At 53.2% G+C, this 10,532-nt stretch overlaps 2 protein-coding genes across 2 annotated transcripts in view; one reads left to right on the top strand and one right to left on the bottom strand.

The window, feature by feature from the left end:
* The window catches only part of frzb (frizzled related protein), a 5,814-nt gene extending 2,417 nt beyond the window's left edge, over nucleotides 1-3,397 (top strand). Inside the window, exons 2-8 of the mRNA XM_019871931.1 lie at nucleotides 615-863; nucleotides 1,702-1,737; nucleotides 1,822-1,881; nucleotides 1,969-2,034; nucleotides 2,759-2,963; nucleotides 3,053-3,116; nucleotides 3,258-3,397. Of these exons, the coding sequence (XP_019727490.1) occupies nucleotides 615-863; nucleotides 1,702-1,737; nucleotides 1,822-1,881; nucleotides 1,969-2,034; nucleotides 2,759-2,963; nucleotides 3,053-3,116; nucleotides 3,258-3,317 (740 nt within the window). The 3' untranslated portion in view covers nucleotides 3,318-3,397. The remainder of the gene's footprint in view (nucleotides 1-614; nucleotides 864-1,701; nucleotides 1,738-1,821; nucleotides 1,882-1,968; nucleotides 2,035-2,758; nucleotides 2,964-3,052; nucleotides 3,117-3,257) is intronic.
* Nucleotides 3,398-5,482: 2,085 nt separating this feature from the next.
* Nucleotides 5,483-10,531, bottom strand: dnajc10 (DnaJ (Hsp40) homolog, subfamily C, member 10). The gene is made up of 20 exons (XM_019871915.1): nucleotides 10,286-10,531; nucleotides 10,110-10,203; nucleotides 9,953-10,030; nucleotides 9,833-9,876; nucleotides 9,689-9,754; nucleotides 9,202-9,267; nucleotides 9,049-9,138; nucleotides 8,715-8,825; nucleotides 8,530-8,644; nucleotides 8,335-8,462; nucleotides 7,968-8,084; nucleotides 7,666-7,767; nucleotides 7,537-7,597; nucleotides 7,369-7,463; nucleotides 6,998-7,131; nucleotides 6,861-6,914; nucleotides 6,570-6,717; nucleotides 6,360-6,485; nucleotides 6,181-6,285; nucleotides 5,483-5,734 (listed from the first exon to the last, which is right to left on the bottom strand). The coding sequence occupies exons 1-20, from the start codon at nucleotides 10,529-10,531 to the stop codon at nucleotides 5,723-5,725; spliced, it is 1,992 nt and encodes a 663-aa protein (XP_019727474.1). The 3' UTR covers nucleotides 5,483-5,722.
* Between the last annotated feature and the right edge of the window lies 1 nt (nucleotide 10,532).

The following is a 10,532-nucleotide window of genomic DNA, read 5'->3' as shown; positions in this document are numbered from 1 at the left end:
GAACTCTTTTTGCCGCCCCCACTCCCCCCCCCCCCCACCCCCGTATTGCCCGCTGCCATTTAGGAGCATTTCCAGACCGTTTTGTTCGGTCACACGACATTGTTGGCATCGAGCAGAAACAGCCAGATGTCCAAATGTGGCCACTTTGCATTTCAAAGCCAAGCCTCGTGCTCTTTTGCCCCTACAAAAAGTTGGTTTTGACTTTCTCCGTTCTGAGTCGGCGGTGGGAGAATCTGTGTCGGTTTCCCCCAAAACAGCGGTTTCGAAGCAAAAAGCAGAGCAAAAGAGAAACGTGTCAAGCAAACCAGTGACTTGGGCGCATTGCTTTTTAAACTTCGTGACATCTCAACCGACAAAGCCAATCCTGAGAAAGGGCTTTTGATGGCCACACCGGACTTTGTTTACAAAGTCTTTTTTTGAAAGGTCCGATGACACAACGAGGACCGTTCTTTTCTCAATGGCTCCGTTTTGTTTCACGCTTGCGCCCGTGGGAAATGCCTCGGAGCACGGGAAGCCCTTTTTCGCCCTCCTCATGTGCCAAAATTCCGCCGGGCGACTCGAGCCGAGTGTTTCCGATGGCCGTGGGTGACGTGTGTCGCGGTTACCTTCCGCAGGGACGGGCTGCAGCGCCGACCTGCTGTTCTTCCTGTGCGCCATGTACGCGCCCATCTGCACCATCGACTTCCAGCACGAGCCCATCAAGCCGTGCAAGGCGGTGTGCGAGCGCGCCCGGCGCGGATGCGAGCCCGTCATGAGGCGCTACAACCACAGCTGGCCCGACAGCCTCCAGTGCGGCGAGCTGCCCCTCTACGACCGCGGCGTCTGCATCTCGCCCGAGGCCATCGTCAAGGCCGACGCCGCCGGTACGAACTCCTACGCAAAACAGATGGGAAAAACGCAGCTTCAAATTCAAAAAAACACGCAGACCAAAAAAAAAAAAAAATTGTAAAAAAAATAAGGCATGATTTTCAAAAGCCCTCCTCCAATGTTTGAGTCCAACAAAGAAATTGTCGAGAAAAAAAAATGCTGTGAGCAAAAACAATGTCCCCAAAATCGCATGGTTTCTACTGTTCTCAAACAAAAAGATATTTGAAACAATGTCTAGGATAAATAATTCTATTTTCACCCCCACCCCAAAAAATGTACAATTTTTTAAAAACGACTGTAAAAAAAAAATTTCATCCACCACGCTGCAAAAAAAAAATAATAATAAATATTTCTGTTAAAATGTGAAAAAGAAAAATTGAAATTTTGACCTCGCCCCAAAATCCTTTTTTTTTTTCACACAAGGTAAGGTTCATATTTCCTTGATGAAACTACAAATGGAAATCTAAAAATGGATAAAGTACCAAATAATGAATGGAACACACTTTGAAAAACATTGCGTAAATGTATGCCCGTTTTGCCCAAACCTTTTGAGCACGACACGTATAAAACCGCAAAAGAGGATATTTTGAGCAAAAAAGAAACAAAAAAAAAGTGACATGATCTTGCTTGGCCTTCAAACCAAATGCACCCAAAAGGTCTTCCAAAAATACGGTCATGGAAAAAAGACCTGGCAAACGTTGGCTTCAAGCTAAGAGCATTTCGAAGCAAAGGGAACGACGCCATGTCGTCCAACGAGCGTGAGCGCTGGCCGCGAGGAGCGGCGCGCCGTTGGCCGTTTGTCCCATTCAGCGGTGCGCTTTGGTGTCTTTGCAGATCCGTACTCCCAGGACCCGGCTCGCTGCAACCCAGGTAGGTCATCACTCCAAAAAGTCCAAAACGCTCATTTTTGCCACCCGGGCACCCCGCAAAACGGATTTCTCCTTTGATTGACAGAGTCCAGTCCGGACTTTCCCTTGGACGCCGGCAACCTTCACTGCAGAGGAGAAGTCGTCGGTAAAGTGGCGCTTCCGGGAGGCCGAGCCGCCGACAGACGCCGCCGCCGCTAACGCACGCTCTCCGTGTCTCCTGGCGCGCGTGTAGATCGCTGCAAATGTAAGACCGTCAAGATGGGTTTGAATACCTACCTGAAGAACAACTACAATTACGGTGAGTTGATTTTGATGAAGACGGTATTTTGGCCGATACCGTCGGTGGTTCGGAACAGTCGACAAGGCCGAACGGTCGACGCATCAAAACGCCGTCGTCGGGTGCCGAAAGGCCGCGCGTAGAACCAAATGTGTCCAGCATTCGCAATGGGGATCATGTTCAAGTCCCCCCGGGATGGCCGGGAGCCGCGCCGAGATTTAGCCAGTACCTGCGAAGATCGGACCGGAAGACTTTGCCGGCGGTTGGTAGGAGTGAGATAGGCCCGACAGTTTCCACATTCCGGCTTGTCCCTTTCTCCACTTGCGGCTCCGGGACCTTTGAGGATATTTCCCATCTTTCCCATGCGGGTGTCGAGGAGTAGATGATGTCCACAGACTCCGATGGCGTTTTTGCTCCTTCTCTGATGGGACTCGGTGGGATTCCATGAGCAAGGTCTGCTTCGGATGAGCGGACGCCATTCGGGAGGTCCCGAAAGTGCTCCGTTGGTGGGAGTCGCTGCCTTTCACAAGAGTTTGTCCGCCCTTTGAGCGCACGGGTCTTCTTCGTCCCGGGATGTGATCGCATGCCGTTCGATTTTGTGCAGTGTTCATGTGGCAATATTGCCACTTGGACGATTTTCTTTCACCCTTTGGATGCAGAAGGTGTCTTTCAACCTGTGTGTGTTCTACATACTTGGCCAATAAAGATGATTCTGATTTTGATATGTTGGGGGGGATTTGCGTAGTGATCCGCGCCCGCGTGCGTGAAGTGCGCACGCGGGGCATGGAGCCCACGGCGGTGGTGGAGGTTCGCGAGGTCCTCAAGTCTTCGCTGGTGCACATCCCCAGAGAGACGCTCACCCTTCACTACTCGTCCTCGTGCCAGTGTCCGCCCGTCACCGTCGGAGACGAGTACCTCATCATGGGATACGAGAACGAGGAGACGTCCAGGTAGGCGCGCTACGGCGGCGCGTTTAGCGAGGCGATGGCGAGTGGCTGACGTGGGGGCGGCCGGGGGGCGGGGCCTATCCGCATTGCAGGTTGCTGCTGATTGACGGCTCAATCGCGCAGAAGTGGAAGGACAAGATGGGACGCAAAGTTAAGGTCAGCAGACATTTTCAAAGCGCGGTGACGCCCACCCGACTCGCAGTAGATGCGATTTGAATTCTGCAGATGTTTTCTATCCAGCAGATTCCTCAATTGATTGCCGCCCGCCTCTAATGCCGACATCTTTTCTGTGTGTAGCGTTGGGATCAGATCCTGCAGGGAAAAGCTCGAGCAGCTCATCGCAGGAGTCGCCACTGAGATGGGACCAACCAGGCGTGCGTGTGTGTGTGTGTGTGTGTGTGTGTGTGTGTGTGTGTATATTGCACTATCACAGGTAGCACAATGTAGTTCATTTATCTTTGCACATTTAGTGTGTGTGTGTATGTGTGTGTGTGAGAGAGAGAGAGAAAATACTTGTGAGTGCTGTCTGCTAAGGTTTGCTTGTGGGGGTGTGTGTGTGTGTGTGTGTGTGTGTGTGTGTGTGTGTGTGTGTGGTTGTGCGGGCGAGAGGCTTCTCACCAGGGATCTGGGCTTCCATTTGGTCTGTTTTCCCCGCATAAAGGGAATTTCTGCGCTTTTTCACTCACGTCCATGACTTGTTGTCCTCGTGCTGAGAACCAAAGAAAAGGGGCAAAAGGCAGAGCAGGTTCAACGAGTGCAATAGGTCCGCGGTCATCATAGCAACATGAACAATATCAGCCAACAACAATAGCCGACTTTTCACTTTTTTCGTTGCGCCGCTCTCAATTTGATTCGGTATCGCATGTGACGACGACGTGGTTCCTTTGGAAGAACCGAATGAAATTGATGAAACGAATAAAAATAATAAAAAAAAGCTTGTTTTTAAATTGTACTTGGTTTCTCTCTTTTTGGGATTCAAGCAACCAATCCGGCGTCCATCTGGCCATTTTCGGGGGTCTGTCAACTCACTTCTTTTGAACAGTAGGCCCCCCACACCCAATTCCACGTGAAATTTGGTCTATCATGAGTATCGACCCGCGAAAGCCTGAAAAGATACCCGCGTGCCGTTTTGATTTGACACGGCCATTACAGACCCAGTTCCGAGGGAGCTCATTGGAGATTTCTTTGCTCCCAAATTTAAACCCTAAATGCTAAACAGATGGCCAAGATGAACTGCAAAAAAAACAACATTCTCTTTTGTGTGTGAGCGGAAAGTGGAAGACTCACCCAAAAGCTTAAGTCCACTACCAGTAAAGCGAGAAAAAAAAAGAACGCAATAAAAGCCAAACAAAAAGTTGTGTTTGATTTGAACCCAACACATTTCAAATGCCGACATGAGGAAACGCAAACGTGCGTGTGTGTGTGTGTGTGTATGGGCGCAAGTCCAACGGTTCCTACCTCCTTCACTTTCCACCGTGTTTTCTCAGCTGTGTTTTGGCCCCGCAATGGAAGAGAAAATGTTTTCTCTGGGGAGTTCCAGCCGTGCCGCCTCCTCATCCCGCTCCTGCTCGTCCGCGTGTCCATTTCACATCAACACACACACGCACACACACAAAAGCCGCCTGGCACCCGAGAAAGCCCAGGCCGTCCCTGCTGCTCGCAAGCTTCTATCGAGGCACACAAACAGGATATTGTCCGAAGACATGAGCGACGCACTATTAGCCACGAGAAACCCCCCCCCCCCCACCCACCCCAAACAAATTCCTTCATGGTGGACATCAGGTTCCACAAAGTGTTTGGGCACTTATAGAGAGGAAGCGTAGCCGTTACGTGGAGGTTCGAAGAGACACGACGACTTGGGTTGTTTTTGTTTTTGCTTTAGACGGCAGCACACAACGTGAACCGAGCTTCAGGTTGTCTTTGGCCAAGTCCACAAACGAGAGCCGACTTTGACTCGCTTGCATTGAAAAGTTGAATCAAGGCAACCGGAGCGCTCTTCGCTCGTTGACGGCCTCTCACGTTTCATCAAAACGGCGTCTTCGTTCCAAACGGAGGTGCGGAGGGGGATGTGGACCAAAGGCTGCGGTTCGCCATCCGTCCGTTCCTCGGGACATTGCGCTCGGGCTGACCAGGCGTGAGGCCTCAAACCTCCCCTTCTGCTTCGGGATTGACGGGCGGCGTTCATAGTTCGGTTTCCTTTGCCCACTGTGTCACACTCACACATTCCAAATGACACAACGAGGACACAAGCACAAACGCAGTTGAAACAAATCAATATAAAAAAAAAAACTCACGCCACACAAGCAGTGGTCAGGTTGCTCCCAAGGTTTCACGCGTGTCGATGCGAGTCTTTTCACAGCAACAGCGACACCTGCTGCTCGCTCACATTTTGGACTTCAGCGCGATGACGGAAACCAAAAAAAAAAAGAAGATGAATCAAAACAAGTTGACTTACCCGACATGTTGGGACACTTTTGTCACTGCTCAATGACATCATGACCGAGATGACGACAGGACTATTGAGGAATATTTTGGTTTTATTTGCGTACATTCAGGATTATTGTGTGTGTGTGCGTGCGTGTGTGTAACAGCGTCTCCTAGTTTTATCTCACAGAGTAAATACCAATCACAGAGACGTCCATGTTAAAAAAAAAAAAAAAAGAAAAAGGAAGAGATAAGAAGGCAGAGAAGTAGCTGATGCCAAGAGTCCAGTGTGTCTTCTGTGCCTCGGTAGTGTTTGTGGCTCGACCCGATCCCATTCGTCAGAGTTCATCCTGAGGGGACAACGTCCACGTCATACTCACATTTGGGGGTGTTTTGACATCATACAAGTTGCCCGTGGCGTTTCCCCACAACGTTCGCATCAAGCTGACATCAGATGTGACATTGATGTGACATAATTTCAACCGGATGCCACCAAATACTCGTCGAAGAAAAGGTTGACATGTCTTAATAGGTTCGAATCTGCGGGTTGCATTCACTGCGGAGCGCGCCCCGCGGTGGTTGTCATCACGTTTCGGGTGACTGTAACGCACCCGACTTTGGAGTCGGCCGGCCCCCCGTGAAGCGTCTCCGGTTGCTTCAGAATGCTGCATCTCACCTCTTGACGGCTTCCGGTAAGAGGGAGCGCATAACACCGAGCGTTTTCAACGTGCACTCGGTATACAGCGGCGGCTGTATACAGAGTGCTCAAGAAATCTGTTTGAGTCGAGTAACCCACCTTCTTGTTGTGCAAGCGTCCCGACGAGCGCTGTAGTCTCTGTCTGATGACGTCTGCAATCACGTTTGCATCTCGGCTGTTGATGCTCTCGCCGCCGTGCGGGCGCTGTCGACACACGTCCCGTGGTTCATTCGCGTGCCCGCGTTTGTGCGCGTGCGTGCGGGCGGGCGTGTCCTCACCCTGTTGCCATCCCGGTCTGGTTCGTAGAAGCGTACCGTGGGGTAGGCAGTGATTCCGGCTGATTCACAGGTCTGATAATGAGCCTGGCAGTCAATCTTACCGGCCCGGACTTCCCCTTTAAGGACCTGTCAATCACGTCGGCGATGAGACCACGGCCGCATTTTTCTTGGGGACGGGGCAGCGGATAAATAGGAAGATGCGAGTCTCACCCGAGCCACAACCTCAAACTCGGGGGCAAAGTGTTTGCAGGGTCCGCACCACGGGGCATAGAAGTCCACCACCCAGGGGTCGTGACCCTCCAGCAGCAGAGAGCGGAAGGAGCTTGGCGTCAGATCCAGTGACGCTCGGGGCAACGCGCTGTGCGTCAACGCATCCACCGGACAGTCAAGCCATCAATGTTGAAATTCATTTGAGTTGATCGGGGGCATTAAAAAAAAAAAAAAAAAATAGGTTTGAGATGAAAAATGGATTCAAAAGGAATCATTTGGACGCGAGCCTACCTGAGTGCCCACGTTCGCAGCGTGTGCGCGTCTCTGTGCCAGCCGTTATAAGTCCTACACAAAAACACAACAACGTCACGCGTCGTAGGCGCTCGCGCTTGGGCGCGAGCGAGGCGTGTCCGGCCGAAGCGCATTACGTGTGGCGGTAGGCCGTCCTGCCGCCGCCCGAGTACAGGCGGATTTCGGGGTACGAGCGCACGTTTTGACTTTGGCAAAACGACTGGAAGCGCTGGCAGTCCACGGAACCCACCAGAACCTGGCCCGACAACATCTGCGCGCACACGACACACAATGTCAAGCAACGCCACAAAGTCCAAGTGCGTATGTGTGTGTGTGTTGGATGCGCCGGGGTGCGAGTTTCTATGTACTTGTGTGTGTGTGTACCACGTGACAGTGCATGTGTGTGTGTGTGTCTTTCCGCAGTGTCTGTTTGCATGCGCGTGCACATGTGTGTTAGTTCTGCATGAAAGTGTGTGTCAGTGCTGTGCGCCCGCGTGTCGTCCGTTACCCGCGCCATGCGCCTCCATTCGGGCAGCAGAGCCTGACACGGACCGCACCAGGGTGCGTAAAAATCGATGGCCCACATTTCGCCTTGGCCTAAATCTGAAAGACAACGACAAGTGAGGCGAGGACGCGAGGAAGCCGAAGAAGACGGATGAGGCGGCGTGGCGCTCGCCTGTCACTTTCTCGGCAAAACTGGAGGGATCGAGAACCACCACGGACGGGTTGACCAGGTCCTGCGGGCAACACGGGCGAGAATGAGCAACATCTGGAGACGACGGAGACGGACGGGGGGAGGTCGGACCTGCACAAAATCCAGGATGCCGTCGGCCGACTGTCGTCCTTCGTACTCGTGAACGGAGGAGCCGTTGAAGATGACGGTGGTGGGGTACGCTTCGATGTTGTACTGGCGACAGCGTGGAAAACAAAACGCGTCAGAAGCGTCATTCAGACGGGAAGGTCCACAAGGGCACGTCTTCATGAAACCAACCATTGATTGAAAGAAATACCAAAACGGCGGCGTCAAAGGCGCAAAACTGCCGATTTGACTATTGTTCGTGAATTCCTGAAATCATTTGTTACTTCTGGTCAATAAAAAAAGCTCACCATGGAGCAGAGGTCCAGGTGGACGGTGCAGTCCAAGGTGCCGAACCGGACGCGTCCCGCCAGCCGGATGGACGCTTTCCTCAACTCGGGAAGCAGAGCTCGACACGGCGGGCACCACTGGCGCGCCACCGCAACAACGGCACAAGCACATAGCGTTGGACAAATCTTCCATTGCCCTCATCGCACGGACATATCCTGTCCTGTTACTTCGGCGCTCGAGCACGAAGACAAAAAAAACAGGCCGCTGTCTCAAAACAGATGACGGGCCGGATTCGATTGCAATGGTCTCCTAGCGGGCAACTTTACATTCAATTGTGCCGCTGCATTTTTTTTTTCCCCGCTCGCCCGCTGTTCGACGAAGACTCACGGGGGCGAAGAAGTCCACCAGCCAGGGCTCCTTCCTGTCGGAGGGGAAGTTGTCGGGCCTCAGAGTGGTCACGTGAGCCCGCACGCTGTCCCGGGCGAAAGCCACTATGTTGTAGACGGCGTCCTTGCCTGCGGGGGGAGGAGTCATGACGAGCGTGAAAGGAACAGAGGAAAACAGAAAAAAAAGACCACTGACCGTGATGGATCTCAAAGTCGTGGACGCCCAGGCCTTTGAAGACGGCCACGCAGGCTTTGTGGACGTACATGGACTGACACAGCTGGAAGTCCACAAGGCAGTCTACCCGGCCCACCTAAACACACACCCCCCACACACGCGCGTCACACTCGCAGGCTGACGATGTGACAAAGGTCGAGCCCCACCTGGATGTGGTCATCGCGGAGGAAGGCCCGCAGCTTCTTGTACTCGTCCGCGCCTTGGCCGCGCTCTCCAAACGTGAACGAGATCAACCAGCGATGACGGGCCAACTTCAGCTGGGGACAGCAAGTCACTTAGTCACTCAAGTGTGACTTTTGCAGACAGCAGACCACCGACACTCGATGGGTATCAAGACAATAGAGCGCTCGTCAAGGCTGCTGACACACAGTATTGGGGACTACTCCCAAGTACGTACTTGTATCGGTTTGAAAATAAAGCGGTATGGGAGCATCCCGAGTGGCTTCAATTTGACAAGCGTCAAAACGCTTTGATATTTACGTGGAAGTTGTCGGCCGTGAGCAGCTCCAAGTCGGGCAGGTGCCGCAGGACCCGAGCGTAGATCTCCCTGCTGTCCAGAGTGTTCAACCACTGCAAGCACAAGACGCGTCAGTCACACGTGCGCTAATGCTAACGCGCTATGGTCACGCTTACCAGCACGCCGCCTTCCTTATCCAGCGCACTTCCCGGCGGGAACAGAGCAGTCGCTCCGCCAGTGACCTGCCGGCGGCAAACAAATGTTTTCATTCGGGCTGCTCAACAGAGGGGGGGAAACCATATCTTGTCGCGGTCACGGGACGTGCGAGCATCGTATCGTAAAGGCGTTTTGATGAATTCCCATGGCATCGGATGCTTTTGGCCGACTTTGCTCAACGCCATCCAGTTGGAGAAACCTATCTCGGGGCATTTCGAACACAGCTTAACTGGATAAGAATACATTAAGCCACCTGAAAAACATTCTCTTTCGTTCATGAGAAAAGAAAGGTGTCCGTCCTGTGTTTGTGGACATTTGACATATCGCAAGCAGATCCACATTGCAACAGTCAACAGCATATTTGGCCAATACTGTGCAACTTGCATTTTTCCAACTGTTATTTTCGATGACTCGTCATCATTTTTTGCAACTGTGCATGCGTTTCACCTGGAAATTCTGGCAGAGCCGCGGCTGCGCGCTGCAGTCCACCCAGCCGACCCTCACCAGGCCGTCCTACGCAAACACGCACGAATCGTTTTCGCCATTTGTCATTTCAGCATTCGGCGCTTCCGAAGGGATCGGCATGCTCACCAGCATGGACGCCAGCTTCTGTCGGGTCCTGTGCTCCAGACAATCTGTCCGGGCGGCGGAGGGGCCTTGTCAGCACGGGTCAAGTTATCGGTCGGCGCGGAGCGCGCGGGCGCCGCTTACCTCCCGTGTCGGCGCAGAAAGTGATGAGCCAGCTCAGGCCTTGCGCAAAGGTGCCCTCCATCTCTTTGAACACGTCGCCTAGCAACGACACCCGAGCGCCTGCCGTCAAAACGATGGCTCCGCGGCGGGCCCGCGCCGCGTTGGGCGGGTCGCTCACCTTGCCGCAGCTGCACAACGCTGGTCTTGATGAACCGCATGCTGAAGGTCACCAGATCGTCTTTGACGCGCTCGCCGTGGAACTTCTCCGGTTTCTGACGGATGACACCAAAATGCCCTGTGAGGGCAAAAGGAGGACGCGAGGAGGACCGACGGAAAAGCGAGCGCGGCGCCGACCTGTCCGGCTGAGAAGATGTAGAGGCTGGGGTAGCTGTTGATGCCTTTGCGCCGACACAAGTGGAGGTTGTCGCCACAGTTGACCGCGCCGATGCGGATGATGCCATCCATTTCCCTGGCAAACGAGCGCGGCGCCGACCTGTCCGGCTGAGAAGATGTAGAGGCTGGGGTAGCTGTTGATGCCTTTGCGCCGACACAAGTGGAGGTTGTCGCCACAGTTGACCGCGCCGATGCGGCTGCTGCCATC

Source organism: Hippocampus comes, unplaced genomic scaffold, assembly GCF_001891065.2.
Source record: "Hippocampus comes isolate QL1 unplaced genomic scaffold, H_comes_QL1_v1.1 scaffold277, whole genome shotgun sequence".
Lineage (NCBI taxonomy): Eukaryota > Metazoa > Chordata > Actinopteri > Syngnathiformes > Syngnathidae > Hippocampus > Hippocampus comes.
The sequence above is the reverse complement of the archived record's forward strand: the minus strand, read 5'-3'. Positions and strand labels throughout refer to the sequence as shown.

What these genes read in the sequence shown, in the direction of transcription:
- dnajc10 (XM_019871915.1), bottom strand. Translation starts at nt 10,531, where the DNA reads ATGGCAGCAGCCGCATCGGCGCGGTCAACTGTGGCGACAACCTCCACT. An exon ending in CGACTTTGAGATCCATCACG is followed by an intron (nt 8,463 to 8,529) that starts GTCAGTGGTCTT and finishes CTCCCCCCGCAG; the next exon opens with GCAAGGACGCCGTCTACAAC. An exon ending in TGGTGGACTTCTTCGCCCCC is followed by an intron (nt 8,085 to 8,334) that starts GTGAGTCTTCGT and finishes GTGGCGCGCCAG; the next exon opens with TGGTGCCCGCCGTGTCGAGC.